This window comes from Passer domesticus, chromosome 15, assembly GCF_036417665.1.
Source record: "Passer domesticus isolate bPasDom1 chromosome 15, bPasDom1.hap1, whole genome shotgun sequence".
Lineage (NCBI taxonomy): Eukaryota > Metazoa > Chordata > Aves > Passeriformes > Passeridae > Passer > Passer domesticus.
In genome coordinates this window covers 180,798-202,657 of record NC_087488.1, presented here as the reverse complement: position 1 = coordinate 202,657, position 21,860 = coordinate 180,798, and the positions used below count along the sequence as shown (strand labels likewise).

Below are 21,860 nucleotides of genomic sequence, written 5' to 3'. Positions count from 1 at the left end.
TCAGCCCAGCTCTCTCCAGTCTGAGAGGAGAGCACAGCTCTGAGGAGAGCACAGCAGACCCTGTCACAGGCCTGGCTGATGTCTGGGCACACAACATCCCCTTCTTTTCCCTCCCACATGGGATCTGCAGTCCCAGCCCTGTCCTGCCAGTGCCTGGAATGGCTGCAGGAGGATTTGCCACATCCCCTCCCTTCCTGAGCCTGACCAGGCTGTGACTCTCCCAGTCCCCCTCCCTACCCTGTTTGCAGACTGGTTCCATATCTGCCCTTCCCAAGTGCCCAGGATGCTCTGGAATGGCTCTGGCCTTTCCAAGGGGTTTGGGAGAGGTCCCACAATGACATTGCCCAGCCTTCTCAATAGCCCTGTCACCAAAGGCCTTTTGCACATCCCTCAGTTCCAGCTCAGTGCCCAGAACACAGCACAGCCCTGTCCAGGTCCTTGGAGTGGTTCACAAGGGAGGCAGCTGTGATTTCTTCCCACAGATCCCCACTCCAATGGAGTCTCTGTGCAGTCCTTGGCTACCCTGATGCCCTAGTTTAGGTCAAATTTAAGGAGGAAACCTCCAAAGGGTCCTTCTGGAAAGCAAATTCAACCTGCCCCTCCCCTCACCAGTTCAGGAGGCAAAAATCTCCTTCCAGAAAAGTGGAAAAAAACAGTTTATTTAACAAGCAAAGTACTCACAAACATGGAAAAAAAATATTAAACAATGAAATCTCTTGCTGTTCTGAAGAGATGGCAAATTCAGAAAGGTCTTCTGTGGTTCCCAGAGTCCTTCCGTGGGCTGTGACTTGGCTCCCTCAGTCTCCATCAGTCCCTCCAGTGCTGGAACACCGTGTCCCAGGCCCCTGTGGGCCACAGGCGTGAGCTCCCAGTGTTCTTCTAGGTTCGTGGTACAGAGCAGGGCTGAACAGTTCCAAGGAAAGGAACAGCCCCAGTCTGGGGAACTTCTCTGCCTCAGCTAGAAAAAATAAACAAACTAAAAGCAAAGGAGAACTCTCTCCTGCTTGCTGTCCATGCTGCAGAACAACAGGCACAGAGAGAGAAAGAATTGTGGGGCAGTGAAAATAAAGCTTCTGCACACACAAACTGCATGCTGTGACTTCCTTTGCTCTTGAAACCAGTCTTAAAGGTGCAGTACTTATTTCTGGGCTAACAGCTGAGTGGGGATATAACTCGGCATCACAAAGTCACCCCAGGACACCTGAGCACTTTCTCTGGAGCTTCACTCCCCTGGATGTTTGTCTCCATGCAATCCTCAGCACATCCCAGCAAAGAATTTAGGTGGTTTTGCAGAGGACTTAACTCTCAGAGTGAAGAGGCCTCAAGGCATTGTTTGTGCCCCTGGAATTGTGCTCACTCAGGTTCATCTCCCCACACATGCACGATGCACTGCTGAAATCTCCTCAGTACAGAGCAAACATGGCCTGCTGGCCTGGTCACTTGGTGTCCCCCCATGCAGGGACAAACAACCTCCTGCAGGTGGGGGAGAGGCCAGTGCTGGCAATGGTGGTTGCAGGGGCTGGTGTGGGACAATTGCCCTGGGGCACCTTCCCAGGCTGTCTCCAGAACAAAGACACAGCCCAGGCCCTTCTCTGGTGCTCCCTCAGGTCCATGCCAGGAGCTCTGGCTGTGCCAGGACACTGCTGCGTGTCCCCCCTGCACACTCCCCCTCTGCCCCAGGCACTGGGCTTTGCTGTGCCAGGGCATTCCCTGCCCTGCGCTCAGGAGATGCCCTGTGCTGGTGGAGCTGCTGTGCTGGAGCCCAGCTGTGTCCCAGCAGTGCCCATGGCCTGTCCCTGCCTGAGGGCACAGCACGGACACGCAGCAGGACAGTGACCAAGCTGCCAGAGCACTCCGGCCTCGCACCCACAGCAGGGCTGGGAAGGGGAGTGTGGAGCTGGGAGGAGCAGATGTGGAAAGAGGCAGGGCCATTGTCCCTGGCCGTGCTGCTGTGCTGGGAGCCCCTTCCCTCCACCTCTGCTCACAGGCACTGCCCCTGCAGAGCCAGAGAAGGGCTGAGGAAATGCCTTGGACACACAGGTCAGGACAGCCACTTGATTTTATTCAAATGCAGAGGGAACAAGCCTCCTGAAAGTCTTTGTGTTACAAAACAGAAGTAGAAGTTCATGTAGAAATGCTCCGAGTAGTACTACAGTATTTTATAAAAAACATTTTAATACCAGAAAAATAATAAGAAAAGGTCCCAGTGACAAAATGGACAAATAGGAAAAAAAGGCCAAGATTGTAAAGAGTTACATTCTGAAGGTTCTGGAGCAGAAAAGTTTAATGTTTCTGAAAAGATACAGTCATCATTTTCCTCAGAGCAGCCTTGAGCTCCTGGTTCCTCAGGCTGTAGATGAGGGGGTTCAGAGCAGGAGGCACCACCGAGTACAGAACTGACAGGGCCAGATCCACGGATGGGGAGGAGATGGAGGGGGGCTTCAGATGAGCAAATGCTGCAGTGCTGATGAACAGGGAGACCACAGCCAGGTGAGGGAGGCAGGTGGAAAAGGCTTTGTGCCGGCCCTGCTCAGAGGGGATCCTCAGCACGGCCCTGAAGATCTGCACATAGGAGAAAACTATGAACACAAAACAACCAAAAACGAAAGAGATGGAAAACACAAGAAACCAAACTTCCCTGAGGTAAGATTGTGAGCAAGAGAGCTTGAGGATTTGGGGGATTTCACAGAAGAACTGGCCCAGGGCATTGCCATGGCACAGGGGCAGGGAAAATGTATTGGCTGTGTGCAGCAGAGCATTGAGAAAGGCACTGGCCCAGGCAGCTGCTGCCATGTGGGCACAAGCTCTGCTGCCCAGGAGGGTCCTGTAGTACAGGGGTTTGCAGATGGACACGTAGCGGTCGTAGCACATGATGGTCAGGAGGGAAACCTCTGCTGAAATGAAAAATACAAACAGAAATAGCTGTGCAGCACATCCTGTGTAGGAGATGGTCGTGGTGTTCCAGAGGGAATTGTGCATGGCTTTGGGGACAGTAGTGCAGATGGAGCCCAGGTCGCTGAGGGCCAGGTTGAGCAGGAAGAAGTACATGGGCGTGTGCAGGTGGTGGCTGCAGGCTACGGCGCTGATGATGAGGCCGTTGCCCAGGAGGGCAGCCAGGGAGATGCCCAGCAAGAGGCAGAAGTGCAGGAGCTGCAGCTGCCGCGTGTCTGCCAATGCCAGCAGGAGGAAGTGGCTGATGGAGCTGCTGTTGGACATTTCTTCACTCTGGGTATTATGAGCTATTCAAAGACAACATTGATAATCTGGACAAAGTACCTTGAGTCAATCCTCTGCTCATTTCTTACACAATCACTCAAAATTGCTTCTCTTTCTTTGGGGAAATTTCATTTCCTTTTTTTTTTTAATTTAGGTTTGGCTGCTAAGTAACTACGTGTTTTCTGGAAGGGGTTGATGTCTTGTTCTTAGCACTGCTCTCAGCCTGAACACTGTGGAGCCCAGAGGGAAAACAGGGCTCCCTGTGCCCCAGAGCAGTCAAACCTGCTGGTCCCACACAAGTGTCCTTTGTTCATTTCACCTGCCTCTAGTACAGGATGAACAAATTTAAAAGTGTACTTAAAAATAACGTGGCCTTTTTGAACACTCCAGTTTCAAAATCAATCTCTCCAAACCCTTCTCTCTTTCCCTGTGCAGCTGGACAGGGAGGGATGCCAAAGGTTGGTCTGGCTGTCTGCTGCCTGCAGTTGTGCCTATTTGGAGCTGTTTCTCTCTACCCGAGCCTTGTCCCTGCCAGTGCTGCCAGAGCCCAGCCCAGCCCTGGGAACTCAGCTCTGCCCTGCAGACCCCTCCCAGCACAGGGCACTGCCCAGGGGCATCTCCCTGGCAGCAGGGCCCTAAGGACAGGGCAGACAAACAGAGATGCTGCAAGCCAAGGTGCTGCTGCTGCTGTCTGTAGGGAGAGCAGGCTGAGGAGGCAATTTCTGAGGGAGATCTGAGGCACATCTGCTCATGCCCAGGCTGACAGTGCAGGAGTCTCAGTGACACAGCCAAAGCTGACAGCCCCTTCCCTTTAGGAGAAAGCTGAGAGCAGCCCTGGCCATGCAGCAGCATCTCCACAGCAGGAGGAATCTACCCTGATGAGGGTCGCTCCTGCCACCTCCAACTTCTCCCCTGCAGTGTCCATGGGGAGCTGCCAGGCAGGCTGAGAGCTGCCCCTGGCAGGTGGCACATCCCCTGGGCTGGCCAAGAGCCCTGAGAGCTGCAGGACCTGCTCTGCAGGACAGCCCTGGCAGCCCTGGCTGCAGCTCCAGCTTCACCCCCTGCAGCCGTCCCTGGCAGCAGGAGCCGTCCTGCCCTGTCCCTCTGATGGTGCCCAGGGCAGCCATGCTCTGTAGCACATCCTCCTCCTCCTGCTCCCCTGCCACAGAGAAATTGGGAGAGTCCTCCTGGCACATCCCCCAGGCTGTGGGGTGTGCTGGCTTCAGGAGATCCCTCCAGGAGCACAGGGGACATTGCCCTGCATCCACTGACTCACCATGTGGAGGGCTGTGAAGATCTTTTCAGAGACAATAAACTCTCTTTTTTCTCCTCCAGAACCTTCAATCTCCTGGCTGTTTTTTTCCTATTTGTCTGTTTTTTCCTTGAGACATTTTTTATTATTTTTCTAGTGTTGTAATGTTTTTAATAAAATACTGTAGTACTACTCTTAGCATTTTCCATGAACATCTACTTTTCTTTTGTAAAACAAAGATTTTTAGAAGACTTGTTCCCTGTGCATTTGAATAAAAATAAGTGGCTGTCCTGACCTGTGTGTTCAAGGCATTTCCTCAGCCTTCTCTGGCTCTGCAGGGGCAGTGCCTGTGAGCAGAGGTGGAGGGAAGGGGCTCCCAGCACAGCAGCACGGCCAGGGACAATGGCCCTGCCTCTTTCCACATCTGCTCCTCCCAGCTCCACACTCCCCTTCCCAGCCCTGCTGTGGGTGCGAGGCCGGGGTGCTCTGGCAGCTTGGTCACTGTCCTGCTGCGTGTCCGTGCTGTGCCCTCAGGCAGGGACAGGCCATGGGCACTGCTGGGACACAGCTGGGCTCCAGCACAGCAACTCCACCAGCAAAGGGCATCTCCTGAGCACAGGGCAGGAAGGCTATGCTCCCCTCCAGAGGCACTCTCAGGACTCTCAAGAGGCTCCTTGTGTTCCTTATTCTCCCAGGGCTCAGTGGGAAGAGATCAGGGTCTCACTGGGGCCTTCAGGGGACTCAGGTCTGGGTCAGGTTTTGCTTGTTGGTGGCCAGTGCCCATCAGATGCTGAATGGTCTGTGCTGAACCTTCCTGGGGCTCTGCAGCTTGTGCCAGGGCTGATGGCAGGGGAAGGTTTGTCTGGAGGGCCTTGGGAGCTGCCAGGAGAACACAGGGGACCTGCAGGGACAGGGTGTGCCAGGGACCAGCAGGGAGTGGAGCTCACTGGGCACAGGCCTGGCCAGGCTGGGGTCACCCCGAGATCAAGGACTGAATGTCTGCTGTGAGTCAGGAGAGCTCTGCAGCCCAGGGACACAGCAGGCCCAGGGAAAGGAGTCTGGGCACTGCCTGCTCTGAGCCTCAGGGAACTCCCCCAGGAGGATCCAGGGCAGCCCCAAGCCCCTCTGGCAGCCCTGGCACAAGGCAGGCACCTCTGAGCCCCCTCCATGGCCCCGCAGAGCCTGTGTGGGAGGGGGTGAGTGCAGGGAGCACCATCAGCTGCCTCTGTGTGCCAGGCTGAGCAGCAGAGCCCAGCAGAGGCAGCCCAGGGCCCCGGGCAGCACAGCCCCCGTGCTCTGCAGAGCAGCAGCCCCAGCTCGGGGCTCTGGGCAGCAGGGCAGGGGCTGCAGCAATGGCTGCTGGGGCCAGCACAGACGTGTTCCCCTGGGAAAGGCTCTGGGGGCAGCTGGCACGGGCCAGGAGCAGAGCAGGAGCCCGTGGGTGTGCACAGGAGCCCTGGCAAGAGGCTGCCCTGTCCCTGGGCCAGCAGGAGCTGCCTGAGGAGTCCCGGGGCCAACTCTGCTGCTGGGCTAGGCAGCGGGGCTGGCCCTGGGGCTGCAGGAGCTGCCCAAGCTGAGCATCTGCTGAGCATTCCAGACCCAGAGTGGCTGTCCCTGACCTCCAGTGCCTCCAGTTCCTGCTGCAGGGCCAGACCTGACTCTGCTGCTCTGCTGCCCTGGGGCAGGGGCAGGGAAAGGCTGAACTGGGCAGTGCCAGGAAGAGGAAAACAATGGACCCTTGTCGCCATGAGTCCCCCCGCAGTGTCAGAATACACTCCGTGGTTCCATGAGGCCCCAGTGTCACAATGGCCCCTAGGTTCCATAAAGCCCCACAGGGTCACCATGGTCCCCAGGTCACACGAGGCCCTGCAGTGTCACAAGGGCCCCTTGGTTCTGTGGAGCCCACAGGGTCAGTTTTGCCAGTGGGTAGGGTCAGCACCAAAGACACAGACACCAACTGAAGGAATTGTGTCATTTATATAAGGTAAATCTGCAAAAATTACAAATGTAAAGCACATAATTATTTGAAAATAATTACAATAGGAGCAGCTCAGTAATGCACTCAATCATCACCACCAAAGATCAAAGATTGCCTGCAGTGATTAAGAAAGATCCAGCACCACTTACGCTCAGCCTTTACCATCCCCCAGATCCACACAGCAGCTGGGGGAAGCTGTCACAGCCAAGGGCTGCAGAGCCACTCCTGGACACTGGGAATTCCTGCAGGTGCCTCCAGCCACAGCTGAGGCTCCAACCTCGCTGTGAGAGGGCCCAGCTCTGACAGTGCTGAATGAACAAACTGACAGCACTTCTAGTGTGGGAACATCTGGTTTCATCCTCCTCTTGGGTTCCTCCCAAAGCCTGGCCAGGGCCAGATGGGGCCTTGTCTGATTTTTAAATACAGAAAGGTAAATCCACATTTCACCAATGAACAGATAGAGATCATATTGCTAATAAAGATTCATTAATGAGCAGATACAAAGATAAGCTTTGGTTGGAAGGTTCATCTAGAGCTCAGCTTTGCCTCAGGGCCTGTTGTTCAGGCCACATACAGGACCTGGTGTTGAGGCCTCAGGACATCAATCAGTGCTTTGACCTACAGATGATGAACTGCAACCTTCATAACAATTCTTTGGATAACAGAGTTTAGATTTAGCTATTAGGCATAAAGACATCAGCTCTTGTTCTTCAATTAAGTGTTGTTCAAGTTCATTACTCAGAGCTATAATTTGCCTTCCATTTAAAACATCCCTAATTAGTTGCTATTCTCCATTATTTTATCAAATGTCCCTTTTTTCTTGAGACTGTGTCTCTTTTTAGACAAGACTCAGTACTCCGTTTCCAGCACAAAGTGCCACAACAACTCTAAAATGAAGTCATAACACACCAAGTGCTCATATTGCAATGACACGACACTGCCAAAAATTAATTTCACAGTAGCCTCCAATTTGGCAGCCATGAAGCCAATACCACCAAGAAAAATTTTCTTCTTTCTGCCACTCTTCTACTGCCTTTCCTGTCAAGCTGATTCCTGACTGTTGGCCTTCAAACCCATCACTGAGAGCAGTGCAACATTCCTGTCCCATGAGAGCCCAGAAAGCAGATAATCCCAGTCTGTGTGTTTCTGTAGAGCCCCATTTGTGTTTGTTGGAGCTCCTGGGATGTGAGATTGGACATTTTAACAGCATCATTTGCTATTTCTTCTAATAATTGATTTAGCTCATTACTGTAAAATCTGCAGAATGGGGTAGTACACATGGGGCACAGGTTGAACCAGAATCTTTTGGTTTTCTGAGACCAAATGCACCCCTTGGGTGGAAAATGTTCTCTTGGCCCCAACTCTTCCTTGTGATCGTTGCTGAAGGACCCTCAAGGGAGGCATCAGCATTGCCTGGAAACAGGACCCAAACCATCCTTTAGGAAGCTATTTATGGGCAGTCTCCACACAGCCAGCAGCATCCATTCTCAGTACCAAAGGTCTGATTTCCTATTTCCCACTGTGGGCTGCTGATGGATGCAGGGCTCTTCCCTGGGCCCTCCAAGGGAGCCCCATTCCTCCCAAAATTGGTTGAGAGCATATCCAGGAATTAATTACATTGAGTATTTTGGATACTTTGATCTTAGCATTCTCAAGAATTTAATGACTAATCCTTGGTGAAACTCTAAAGGTTTTTGTGGCAAACAAAGATTCTGGCTGACTATCAAGATACAACTTGCAGACATCAATAGTACTTTAGTGACACTGTTCTTCGTTCTTTTTCCTCGGTCTCATTTGGGTTAGGAACAATAATTCGGTCGTCCATGGAGGTGGCACCGTGTTAATTTCAGAATAATGCCCCCAAGGTCTTTTGCTGTTCAGCTTTAGCACGGTGTCTGGGGCTAACAAGGCTTGGTGGGGCCCTTTCCCCTTGGGCTGGAAGGGGGCCGGGTCCCAGTCCCTGAGGGCACCCAGGCTCCTGGATGGAATTTGTGTGCAAGTCCCTCATTGTCACAGCAGCCTTCACATGGAGCCCTGTGGATCAGAGCATTTTCCAAAGGGGCCGTTGGGGCAAACAAGGAGATTTGGTCTGGCAGGATGTGTAAAACAGTATCCTGTAATACCTACTTGTTCTCACACAGAATACTTGGCTGCAGGGACATATTCCCATTGTTCCTGCCCAGGTTTCAGGATTCAATGTTGTCTTTCCTAGGAGCTGTTCCTTCAGCTGCCTCAGGAGGGCCTTTTGGCCTCCGGGCCCACACTCTGGCTCCATTGTTAGGACTGCTGCATCCAAACCCTTTATCTCCACAAATGGTAATGACTGGAGGTGGATCTCCTTTTTTCACAATCGTGCTTAAAATTGCAATATCAATAATTGTGCTACCCTGTCATGGGGTTGAATAACCCAATCTTATTGACAATTGTTTAACAGAATTACTGTAATTTCTCCTTTATATTCAGCATCAATTCCTCCTTTCCTTCTGCCATGACATGAACATTTTGCAAGGCCAAGCTCCAAATGAGCAGTTACCAAACCAAGGTGTCCTGGAGGAATCAGAATTCCTGTCTCACTATAGATAGCTTTCATTTGCTTTGGATTTATCCTAATTAATGGCAATGCATGAAGGTCCAGCCCTGCAGCCTCTGGGCTGGCCCTGCCAGGGGCCATCACACCCACAACAATTTCCCAGGCAGTCCAAGCCTCACCGTTCATGGTTGTAGTTGCAAATTGGGTGCAGCTGTGCACAGCCAGGGGGTTTCCATTTCCCCAGTGGGCCATTGTTAAGGGTATGGAGCACATCTGGGAGATGGGTTCTCCATGGGGACAGGTTCCCATCTCCTCATTTTTTCAACTGCTCTTTTAACAACCCCTTCACCTGTTCAACAAATCCTGCAGCTTGAGGATAGTCTGTTACATGAAAAACCCAGCAGTCTTAATCACGGTATTTTCCACAGTAACAGACAAAGCACTCTGAATCACAGCATCAGCAAACCCTGTAAAAATAAACAATTTCATCCCCTCCTCCTTTTTTCATTGTATACAATCTCACAAAGTTTACCTCTGACATTAGGGTCCTGGCCAATCCTTTTCTGTAGAGTATTTAGAGTTACATCCCTGAGCAGCCAAAGCTACCAAATTAGTATTGTCAGCACTATTTCACATTATTACAATTTTATACGTAGATATAGATATTGATATAGAAATATAGATATAGCTAGATAGGTATAGACATACATATAAAATATATATATATCAATATATATTAAGGCCTGATTATACTATAAATATGTACATAGTTATTTATGATATTAATATTTCACTTGCACAAATGCATCGGAGCTCAAGATTAAAACCTTCTTCTGTTGCTCCATGTGGGAGCATTCCAACAAGAATTGTTCCTTCTGAAGGTGCTGTTTTCAATGTACGGTTAACAAATTCATCTTTGTCTGCCCAAACCCACAAGTTCTTTTCCTTTTCCATATGCAATTTTTGGATACATTTTAAGACATCCAGGGGTTCAGCTTCTTTTAACCAACTGCCCCAGTGCTCACACAGTGCTGCGACCTCAGCCCACTCCAGAGCCAGCCAACTCCAGGGAAGGGCTTCCCATCTGGGAATTTCTGATGCCACTGATTCCTCACATTTACATTTAACAAGTGACATTTTGCTGTGATCTGGCCAGACTCTGCCAGTTTTGTTTTACCAGTGGGCAGGGTCAGCACCAAAGACACAGACTCCAACTGAAGGAATCAGTGTCATTTACTGCAGTTCAAAGCAGCAAAGAATCACAAAAGGAGCAGCTCAGCAATGCAGCCAATCATCAGCACCAAAGATTGCAGCAGTGATTAAGAAAGATCCAGCACCAGTGTCCCTCAGACTTCACCATCCCCCAGATCCACACAGCAGCTGGGGGAAGCTGTCATAGCCAAGGACTGCAGAGCCACTCCTGGACACTGGGAATTCCTGCAGGTGCCTCCAGCCACAGCTGAGGCTCCAACCTCACTGTGAGAGGGCCCAGCTCTGACAGTGCTGAATGAACAAACTGACAGCACTTCTAGTGCAGGAACATCTGCTTTCATCCTCCTCTTGGGTTCCTCCCAAAGCCTGGCCAGGGCTCAAGGAGGAACCAAAGGAGCTGACTTTGATCCTTCATCCCTAAACAAGGCCAGATGTCAGATTTCATGGCCTTGTCTGGCTTGCCAATACAAAAAGATCAATATGTGTGTCACTAATGAGTGGCTACATCTATCACAGTGCTAATGGCCATGCATATTTCATCAGTGAGCAGATAGAAAAATAACCTTTGGTTGGAAGGTTCATCCAGAAGTCACCTTTGGCTCAGAGCCTGCTGTTCAGGCCTTGGCACATCAGGGACGTGGTTTAGTGCTGGGCTTGGCACTGCTAGGTGACCGGCTGGACTTGATGAGCTCAGAGGTCTTTTCCAACAGAAAGGATGCTGTGATTCCATTACTATATCTGCTGCATTCAGCTAGGTCTATTTGAGCAGCATTACTTTGCTCCAAAAGTTCCCTCTTGCTCAGCTCCTGTGGCCTATGGTGGCAGCTCCTTCAGCTCCTGGTGCTAAGCTGCTCATGTTGAATGAGATGACTCGGAGAGATGAATACAGTCCAGTTTCTTCTGGGACACAGAGAGGAGAGGGTGTGGAAACAGGAGCATTGTTTGCTGTGGCCTCCTCTCTGCACTTCATGCTTTTCAGTGCTTTAAACCAGCCAAGAGCTTTCTCCAAGAGTGCAATGGAGCAGCTGTTCCTGCTCCCAGGTCTGGCTCTCTCCAGTCTCTGACCTCACCTGGCTTTGTCCCTCTTGCTGTGCCCTCTGCTCCCCCAGGGCTCAGTGGCTGCTGCCCAGGACTGTAGGACTGGCACAGATCCAGTGGTCGAGACACTCCTTTCTCTGCCCTTGGAGCTGCCTGGACACAGCAGCCTTTTCCATCTGGAAGCTCCCCATGGACAGGGAGTCCCCAGCTGCATTCCTTGCACAACCTCCAGGAGCCTAGGGCTGCCATCTCAAGTCCCTGCTGGCACTGGGGGCTCCCAGGTGCCTCAGGCTGCTGTGACACCGCTGCACACGGGAGGGAAGAGTGGCAGGGGCTGTGCTGAATGTCAGCTCCATGTGCTGCTGCTGCTGTGGGGTCATTTGTCCAGCCCTGGCCCAGAGTCAGGGATCAGATCCAGGCCCTGCTGCTGCTCCCTTGGGATCAGTCCCAGTTTGGGTGTTGCTGTCAGGGTCAGCAGGAGTGGTGGCTGGAGCAGCAGGTGCTGACAGTGCCCCAAGCCCTGGGGCTGGAGGGGTCCCTGGGCTGGGCTGAGAGGGAGCTGCCCCTTGTTCTCCCTCTGCCTCATGCAGAGCTGGGCCGGGCACAAGTGGGGCAGCACAGCCACCAGGGAGCCTGCGAGTCTCTTCCAGCCCTGGCTGCTCAGAGTTTGGGCTTTGGAGCCTCAGGTGGCCAAAGGCAGCTGTTCTTGGTCCCTCTGGGTGTGCCCGTGTTCAGCAGTGCTGCTCCATCAGTCTGTGCCCAGCAGTGGGGAAAAGCCTCAGCCCTGCATGGCCAGGAGCTGCCGGGCTCTGCCTGAGCAGCTCAGCCAGCAGGAAGGGAGCTGCTCCGCATGGGAACCAGGAGCAAAGGACACTCTTTTTTTACAGCATGTTTTCTGTTATAAGGAAAAAAAAATTGGTAAAATGATAAAGATAAAAACAAAACCCAAGTGTGCAGTGAAAAATCTTTTGTGACTTTGTATTAAGAGGCAAATGATCTTTTGAAGAAGAAAACTCAGTTATTTTTTTCATACATTACTTTGTGAATGTGCTGATGGCATGGATCCATCTTACTGACCTCAGCAGCCTTTTTAAAAAGTTTTTGGGCTTTGTTTCCAACATTGTTATTTTAAATTGTGGTTGAAGCAATGGGAAATTGCTTTGTGCCCTTCCAGCTCCAAGCAGCACTGGGAATATAACCTCTGTCAAACCCCAAACCCTTCAGAAGATGCCCTTCCTTCTCACCCTGTGAATGAGCTGCACATTCCCTTTGAAACTGTCAGGGGTTTCTTAAAGACACAAAGTCCCACTTACAGATTTTTCCTCTGGTTTGGGAGTGCAGAAAGGCAATTCTCCATCCATCAGCTCCAGACTGCACTGCCTCAGGGACATGGCCCACTCGCCAGCTTTGGCCCACTTGTGGCACCTCTAGAGGAAGAAAAAGCCAAAAAGGAATGAAGAGTGTGACAGATGAAACATCTTTGGAGATACAGGCGTTCAGCTGGGACTGTGGAGAGTTTGCGTTCTTGCCAATTGGATGTGTGTCCCCACCTGCAATCTCTGGGCCTGCAGGAGAGTCTCACTCACCTGCCAAAGCAGAAAGCTCAGGCGCTGTGCTCAGAACGGGCTTGTCTGATGCAAAGCTGTCAGAGCAATGTGAGGGCAGAGCCAGCCCAGCTGTGCCCAGGGCTGAGCCCAGCAGAGCCCTGGCAGAGCCCAGAGCAGCCTCAGCACCCGCAGAGCCCGGCTGCAAGGAGAGAAACCAGAAACTGCCCGTCAGCTGAAGGTTCCTGTCCCCTTGTCCCAGCTGCCCGTGGTGCTCAGGCCATGCTGGCTGTGCCCAGAGCTGCCCATCAATGCTGTCTTTGGGAGCAGGGCAGGAGGGCAGGACATGTGCCCAGCCTGCAGCCAGCCACGGCACATCTAGCCCTCAGCAGCTGCCCAGAGCCAGAAAGCAGCTGGGGAGCTGAATGAAGAATTCGTTGCATCCCCCCCAGCAAAGGGGGAACCTTTGGTGCCCAGCCAGGCTGTACCATGCCCAGATCTGGGAGCATCCCCCTGGCTGTGGAACTCACCTGCAAATTGGGTGTGGAGTGTGTCTTTAGAGAAGGTGCCAGAATCCAAGTCCATCTTCTTCAGCTGGCCAGGCCAAGGAAGAGACTGTCATCCTTGAGGCTGTCCTTGCTGTCTCCAGCAGCAGCCCCACCTCGTACAGCTTCTCCAGGAGCTCCTTCTCCTTCCCTGGGAACAGACCAGGCTGTCAGGGCTCTGCCCAGGGCCCCAGCCATCCATGAACCAGACAAACAAACCGGGGGGATGGTGGCCACCAGTGCTTGCCACACCAGATCTCCAGCTCAGCTCCCGCCCAAGAGCTGCTTGTTCCCTTCTGCTGACCCCTGCTCAGAGCTACAGGCAGGACAAAACAAGTCTGGTTTGCTTTGCCACTGAGTGCCAAGAGATGTGTGGAGCTGGTACCTGCCAGGCCCCTGGATCCAACTGTGCACATGGATCTCTCCCATCTTCTAGGGCCGAGGAGCACCCTGCACCCAAGGATGGCAGAAAAGCTCTTCTAATGATGGCCTGTCCGAGGGCTGCATGGACAAACACCGCTTAATGACATCTTGGCACTCTGGGGAGACAAACCAGAAATCACCAGTCAGTTGGAGAAGTTGCCCCCCTGTTCCTGTGCCCAGGCCATACTGGGTGTGCCCAGAGCTGGGCCTAAACTTCCCCACGGATTCTCTGTTTGGAGGAGAGCAGGACATGTGCCACCTCCTCAGCAGCTGCCAGAGCAGGATGCCCATCAGCTCGCTGCTGTCTCCCAACACTGGTATTCCCCCTGTGCCCAGAGATGAGGATCCGCCTTGAGAGAGCCGTGCTGGGAACAAGATGCGCCCCCAGATGATCTCCTGGCCCCTCCTGAACGGGTGCTTCCCCACGACCAGCTGGTACAGCAGGAGGCCCAGGGACCAGATCGTCGCTGCCTCGCCATGGTAGCTTTGGTGCTGGGTCCACTCTGGAGGGCTGTAGGCCAGGGTTCCTGTGGAACACAGACAGAGCTCTTCAGGGGGATGCTGCTGCTCCCAGAGCCTGGCCCCAGCATCCCCGGGCATGTGGGGGCTGCTCCAGCAGCACACGGGGTGACCGCTGCCTTCTCACCATCACCTGGGACTTGTGTACAAACTCGGGGCTGGAAAAGAAGCCACTGGTGCTGGAAGAGGGCAGCAGAAACCCTGGGAAAGCCCAACCATGACACACAAAGGAAAAACCCACCCACTGGTGGAGAAAACCCATTCTCCTCTCTGCCTGCGTGGGCCCCCAAAAAATGTTAATAAGCCAAGGCAAACAAGGTGAGTGGAGCAGTCCAAGCCCCTCCTCCCCTGCACACCAAACCATCCAGGGCATGGGTTCAGACCCCCCTCTCCATTACCCCCATGGGGGTTTTTGTCGGGCTGGCTGCACCAGCTCCAGCCCCAGCCCAGGCCACAGTGGGTACTGAAGGCTGTCAGCAGGGCTGGGAGCTGGCCCCCCTCACACCCCAACCAAATCAACTTGGCTCCAGCATTAATCCCATCCCAGCTGCAGTAGGGGGAAGCCCCGGTGCTACACCCAGGCTGGGCCATGAGATGCCCAGGAGCATTCCCTGCGAGGGCTCACCTGCAAACTGGGTGTAGGCTGTGTCTTGGAGGAAGGCGCCACAGCCAAAGTCAATCAGTTTCAGCTGCCCGCTGGCCAGGTCGAGCAGGATGTTCTCAGGCTTGATGTCCCTGTGCAGGACCCCGCAGCTGGTGCAGTGCCGCACGGCCTCCAGCACCTGGCGGAACAGCCCCCGCGCCTCCTCCTCCGGCAGGAACCTCCACTCCACCAGGAAATCCGAGAGCTCCTGGCACCGTTCTGGACGCTCCATCACCAGCAAGAAGCTGTCGGGGAGCTCAAGCCACTCCAGCAGCTGAATGACACCAGCACACCCACAGGACACCTTGGCCAGCAGCACGATCTCCAGGGGAGCGCTGGTGCCGTCGGGCTGCGGGAGGAGCGCGATGCCGTCAGTGGAGCTGAGGCTGTGCCAGGGCTCTGGGACTCCTCAGCCAGCCCGGGATGCTCTGCATGCCCTGCTCAGCCCACGCCCGCTCTCCCCACAGGGCTCCCGGCAGCTTCCACCATGCCGGGCCCCGGCTCCTCGCCGCCCGGCACGGCCCGGCTTCTGCCACTGGCCCCGCTCACTCACCAGCTCGCTCCAGTGCCGGATGCGATCCCGCGGCACGCGTTTGATGGCCACCTGCGAGCAAGGGGAGCAGCGGGCTGAGCTCAACGCCCTTCCCACTGCGCTCCGACATTCTCGTCCTTGTCTCCCTCTTCCCTCTCCGCCCGCCGCCGGCCCCGCCGCTCACCAGGGCGCCGTCCGAGAGCCGCGTCGCCGAGCAGACGCTGCCGAATCCGCCGCGCCCCAGCAGGGAACCCAGGTGGTACCGCTCCTGCAGGGCCTCCTGCGCCTTCCCTGCGGGCGGGACGCGGCTGTCAGCGCTCGGCCCGGGGCCAGCAACGGCCCCCGAGCGCCCCTCACCCGCCCCGGGCCGGGCATCCCCACCCGCCCCGGCGGCCGCGCTGCCGAGCGGCGGAGCTCGGGCCGGGCAAGCCGCAGCGGAGGCGGCGGGAGCGGCTGCGCCGCCTGTGTCCTCCGCGGGCCCCGGGAGGAGCCGGGACCGGGGCCGGGGCCGGGGTCGGGGTCGGGGTTGGGGTCGGGGCCGGAACTGGACCCTGCGTCGGGGCTGGGACCGGGCTCGGGCCAGGCGGAGCCAAAAGCCGGCGATGCCGCGCCAGCCCCAGGCATTGACGCCCGCCCAGCAGCGCCAGCGCCAGCACGGCCAGAGCCGGGCTGAGGCCAGGCGGCGGCAGGACGGCCGGGGGCGGGCACGGGGCAGCCCCGCCCGGGGCCGGGGGCGGGCTGGGGGCATGGCCCGGCCCGGCATGGGGAGAGGGAGGCGGGGAGAGGAGAGGAGAGGAGAGGAGAGGAGAGGAGAGGAGAGGAGAGGAGAGGAGAGGAGAGGAGAGGAGAGGAGAGGAGAGGAGAGGAGAGGAGAGGAGAGGAGAGGAGAGGAGAGGAGAGGAGAGGAGAGGAGAGGAGAGGAGAGGAGAGGAGAGGAGAGGAGAGGAGAGGAGAGGAGAGGAGAGGAGAGGAGAGGAGAGGAGAGGAGAGGAGAGGAGAGGAGAGGAGAGGAGAGGAGAGGAGAGGAGAGGAGAGGAGAGGAGAGGAGAGGAGAGGAGAGGGACGCCGGGAAATCGACGCGGAGGGAAGGGTGCTCGTCAGCGGGAAAGGGCGAGAAAGAGAGAGAAAAAGAGAAAGAAAAAGTGTGTTTTAGATTCTCTGCTTGCGCTGCTTTTGCTGCCACCGCTGCTGCTGCCGCCACTGCAACTGAAGCCCCGCGGCCGTTTGTCCGCGTGTCCGTTCCCCGCTCGAGCCCCACGAGCCCCACGGGCGAGCCCCGCGCGCCCCGGGACAGCCCCTTAGTCTGTCCAAACATGGGAACTTGGCAGTGTCGAGCCCAGGTGCAGAGCCCTGACTCCTGCACGCTGGCAGAGGAATCCCCTCAATCGCTGCTGTGCATTGTCCTTGCTGCGGGTCAAGCACTGTCGGGGCACATTCCCTTGGTGTAGGATTCCTGCCTGACCCAAGCACTGCACTTACATCTGCAGTGTTGCTTTCCAGTAAAAACAGGGGAAGGAAAACTGTTGTGTGTCTCATGGTATTTTAGAGTGTCTAAAACATGATAAGTCACCGATCTTAGAGGTGAGGTGCATTTGGAATGAATGGGATAGAGAAGTAGTGCAACATGGGAAAGGGCAGACTAGAAATAAATGGAGGAAAACTTCTTGGAATGTTTCTCTCACTTTCATTTCACTTCTGGAAAGCTGTTTCAGTTTTCCAGGAATCTTCTCCTGTCTGCTCTTCTCAAGAACCTTTCATGGAGAACAAGGTCAAGCTTGTGTCCCAAGATTTGCCACCAGCTGCAGCTTCTCTTGGCTTTCCACACTGCACTGTGTGTGCAGCATGACTTTTGCAGCAAAGCAGGACAAATGTTTGGAGAACTTTACACATCCTTTCTTTTTGCTGGTGGGCTGTGGAATTGTGCCACTGGTGAAGTTTTCATTTTAACGGATTGTGCTGGTTTAGGGCAAATTTTGGGAGGAAACCTCCAAAAGGGTCCATCTAGAAAGCAAATTCAAGCAGCCCCTCCCCCTACTAGTTCAGGAAAAGACTTCCCTGTTAGAGAGCATTTTGGGCAGACACTGTGGCCTATGTGCACAACCCTGCAGGCAAAACAATGGACATTCCGTGGATTTAGAAGCATGCTTGCAAACACTCTGTGTACGTGCCTGATAGCAGAAGCACACTGCCCTTGGGCAGCCAGCATGAGAAAGTTTGCCAACTGCATCCAAGAGAAAAGGACGTGAAATGTTATAAATGAGAAGCTTGACGAGGCCAATATTCAAGGAGCAATCAATTTATTAATTAATACGGTAAAGTATGAGCAATACAGCGCTGGGTACAGTGGGGGAAATTTTCCCTCCAACTGCACGCTGATAGTTGGGGCTTACAGATATTTATAGGGGTACTCATAAGCTTTCTCAGCAGTTTCTGTTCCAAATTTTTATGTCACAATTCTATACACTATTGTGATTTAATTTTTCTCAGGATGTATCTCAGAAAAGAGTATCCCCGTATGGTGGGGTCTGGCTTCTGAAAGAAGTCTCCCAGCTGGTGAGGTCCAGATTCCAGATGTGGGTCCACCTTTTAATTGCAAGGACTGTAAATCTCATAACAGTGATGTCCAGCTTCCCTTTGTTGAAACTATCAGTCCTTGATAGAGTTGATGTTCATCTTCCTTTCTCAAGCTGCTTTTCACTGTTTTGTTAAGGTGTCGAGATAAGCATGTTTCCTTTTGATATATTCTAAAGCTACAGTTCCAAAGATCCTTACTACAAGCAATATTCTAAAATGATACTTCTAAAGGTTATTATTGCAAAACTCATTTTAGCTAGAAGCAGAAAGTTCCTGTCAAGCAGCAACATCCTTAAAGCTTTAATTTGAATGGTCCTAAATCAGCTGAAGAATTATAAAGGTTAATTGCAAACAAAGGATAGGTTCAAAGGCCTTCTTCCATGCTTTACTTCCTCAGTTATTTATTAGAATTGTCTTTGTAACTGTCCCACGGTCAGTTTCCACACATATCCCAATCACAGATACACAGGTTGCCTGTATGTACCTGACACAAAACATAGCTTTGTATTTCACAACATAAAAACTAGGTAAGAAAAAACAATGTTATTATTATAAATAGAAATGAATATAATAAATATATACGTAGTTAAATAATAACACAAAATAATTTCATACAGATTAAAATAATAAATTACAGCAACATTTTTGCATGTTTTAGGATGTCAGTCCCAGGTGGGCCATGTCAGACATGGTGAGGCTGGGGTGAGCAGCAGGCTGTACAAAGAGGGTCAGCCCAAAAGGGGCTTGTTCTTCTCCGTGCCCAGACCTCCTAAGGAGACATTCAGCATCAAGATCACTTCAGGAATGTTTCTATCACCTCTTTTCTGAACTGATAAATAGAAAACTGCCCATATGATTAAATCCAAACATCATGTGTTTGGTGCACTTTGACATCTTCCTCCTTAACAGAACTCCAAACGGACTCCAATCACTGCACAAGCCCTGGAGACTTGAAGACAATTGAAGGGAGACAAAGAGCTCCTGAGGGCTTTCTGTGTTTTAATCAGCCCCACGGTGGATTTGGAGCTGGGTCCAGGAGCCTCAGGCACTGAGAGAAGGATGAAGAAGCTGCTCAAGGAGTCAGCAGCAAAACTCCAAGTGCCTTGGAGCATGGCTGGGCCCCAGTGAGGGCAGGGAGTGCCAAAGGCTCCCCAGGGACTGCTGAGAGCAGATCCTTGAGGCCAGGAGTGCAGGGAGCCCAAGGCTCTGGGCAGGGAACTGCAATGCTGAGCAAGGCCTGGGCTGGCTGGGGGAAGCAGAAAGGCCAAGCCCTGAGCCCAGCCTGGGCCAGCAGGGCCTGTCCCTCATGGGTGGCTCGGGGCTCTCTGTGGGGCAGGGGGATGTGAGGGGCAGCAAGGACAAATGCCATAAACCTGCAGCCCCTGCCAGCCTGGCCAGGGAGGCCGAGGGAGAGCCAAAGTGCAGCCCCTGCCAGGAAAGTTCCTGCTGTGGGGCCTCCAGAGGCGCTGCCCGAGCCCAGGGCACAAAGGCCTGGGTGCCTGTGGCCCTGCCAGCCCTGCCCAGCCCTTGGCCATCTGTCCTGCAGGCTGTGCCCCCTGTGCGTGCTGCTCCTGTGCCCTGGCCGGCTGCACTCGCCCCTCTCGCTGTGCCCCAGCATTTCTCAGCCAGCGTTTCTGTGCCCTCCCTGGGCTCCCTGCACCAAGCGCTGCTGGCTCCTGGCACACAGAGCCGGCCATGGCCCAGCCTCACGCTGCCACACCTCGAGCACCACAATTCTACCCTGGCAGGGAATTTGCTTTCTCCTCAGCTCCAGGCTGAACCTTCCAAGCTGCACTTTGGGGATGTTTCCTGCAATTCCCACTCCCAAGGAAAGCTCTGTCTCCTGCTGCTCACAAACAGAGAAGGGCTGGTGAGAGAAGTGCTGGTCAGAGGCTGTTTGGGGTACAGTGACCATGAAGACCATGAAATTATTAAGTTTTAAAATATTCCATGAAAGAAGGAGGGGCATCAATAAATCTTCTACACTGGACTTTTAAGGGCAGACTTTGGCCTATTAAGGATGCAGATTTGGGGAGTACCAAATCAGGAACTGATTCTTTTAAGGGAAACAGCCCTTAAAAACACAGGGTTCCAGGAAGGATGGACACACTTCAGCAAAGAAACCTTGATGGAGCAAGAGTAGGCTGTCCCTTTGTGCAGAAAGATGACCCAGAGGGGGAAATGACTGGCCTGGCTGGGCATGGAGCTTTTGCAGGAATTTAGGGGTTAAAAAGAGGGTGCAGCACCTTTGGACATAGAGGCAGGTAAATCAAGAAATGTTTAAGGATGTTGTTAGGTTGTGCAGATAGAAAAAATTAGAGAGGTGAAAGATCAATTAGGACTTAACTTGGATACTTCTGTGAAGGATAATTATTATGTATTTATAAGCACATTAATAGCAAAAGGAGGGGTAAGGATAACCTGCATTTCTTATTGTGAGGGATATGGTTACCAAAGATGAAGAATGGGCAGAGGTACTTCACCCCTTCTTTGCCTCAGTTTTCAACAATAAGACAGGCCATCCTCAGGACAAGTGTTCTCCTGAGCTGGTAGATGGGCACAGGGAGCAGCCGCTGGAATCCAGGAGGAAGCAGCTGGGGACCTGCTGAGCCACTCAGATGCCCCCAGGTGTCTCTGGGAATACATGGGATCCATCCCAGGGGGATGAGGGAGCTGGTGGATGAGCTCCCCAAGCTGCTCTCCATCATTTACTATCAGACTTGGCTCAGCAGGGAGGTGCAAGAGGAGTGGAGGTGCCAATGTGAGCCCATCCCCAAGAAGGGCTGGAAGGAGGATCTGGGGAACTCCAGGTCTGTCAGCCTGACCTTGGTGCCTGGCAAGGTTATGGAACAGATCACCCTGAGAGCCATCACAGGGCACCCACAGGATGGCCGAGGGATCAGAGCCAGCCAGGGTGGATTTCAATATCTGCACTGATGATCTGGGTGAGGGAATTGAGTCTAGCATCAGCAAATTTGCAGATGACACCATCTGGGTGTGACTGTGGATCTGCTGGAGGGGAGGAGGGCTCTGCACAGGGCCCTGGACAGGCTGGATCCAGGGCCCAAATCCAACAAGGTGAGGTTTAACAAGTCCCAGTGCCGGGTCCTGCACTTTGGCCACAACAACCCCTGCAGCACTACAGGCTGGGGACAGAATGGCTAGAGAGCAGCCAGGCAGAAAGGGACCTGCAGGGACTGATGGACAGCAGGCTGGACATGAGGCAGCAGTGTGCCCAGGTGGCCAAGAAGGCCAGTGGCTCCTGGCCTGGATCAGGAATGGTGTGGCCAGCAGGAGCAGGGCAGTGATTCTACCCATGGTGCCAAGTCAGGAACTGAAATGGGGAGTGGGGCCAGAGAGGAAAGGGCAAACAGGGATGGGCTGTTTGCAGAGGAGGGGATAGGGATGGGTAATAGGAAGAAATTTGTACTGCTAGGAGTAAAGAAGAAAAAGTGAAGCAAAGGAAATCCTGAGGGCCGTTTGGGGTGGCTGCCAGGCTGCCCTGCTCTGAGCAACAGCGCCTGCAGTGGCACAGGAAACTCCCAGCTGATGGGAACAAACTTTCTGGCTGACTGCAGAGGCCAGGACAAAGCTGAGTGGTTTCCCTGGTGTTCCCCAGCCCTTGCTGGCCCCAGGGGCTGATGGCATTTGTGCTCCCTCAGGTTCATGTCCCCACAGCAGCAGCATGGGGGTGCTCCCGCCTGCTCTGTGCAATGCAAACAGGGGCTCCTGAGCCAGTGCTGCCGTGGCTGTGCCTGCAAGGATGTGGCACCTGTGTGAGCTGGGGGAGAGGCCAGGGCTGCAGAGGGGGGACGTTGTTGGCAGCTCCATGAGGACGCTCTGGGACGCTGCCC

At 53.7% G+C, this 21,860-nt stretch overlaps 1 protein-coding gene and 1 long non-coding RNA gene across 3 annotated transcripts; both read right to left on the bottom strand.

Annotated features, from left to right (window-relative positions):
* Positions 1-2,149: 2,149 nt before the first annotated feature.
* LOC135281507 (olfactory receptor 14J1-like) lies at positions 2,150-3,702 on the bottom strand. Its single transcript, XM_064390439.1, has one exon. The coding sequence runs from the start codon at positions 3,214-3,216 to the stop codon at positions 2,284-2,286; it is 933 nt and encodes a 310-aa protein (XP_064246509.1). The 5' UTR covers positions 3,217-3,702; the 3' UTR covers positions 2,150-2,283.
* An 8,239-nt stretch (positions 3,703-11,941) lies between these two features.
* LOC135281506 (uncharacterized) lies at positions 11,942-13,839 on the bottom strand. Of its 2 annotated transcripts, XR_010348118.1 has the most exons (5): positions 13,701-13,839; positions 13,301-13,466; positions 12,813-12,972; positions 12,540-12,653; positions 11,942-12,121 (listed from the first exon to the last, which is right to left on the bottom strand). It is a non-coding gene; the product is annotated as an uncharacterized LOC135281506 (long non-coding RNA). The 2 variants fall into 2 exon arrangements; XR_010348119.1 differs by lacking the exon at positions 12,813-12,972.
* Positions 13,840-21,860: the final 8,021 nt, after the last annotated feature.

What these genes read in the sequence shown, in the direction of transcription:
- LOC135281507 (XM_064390439.1), bottom strand. Translation starts at nt 3,216, where the DNA reads ATGTCCAACAGCAGCTCCATCAGCCACTTCCTCCTGCTGGCATTGGCA.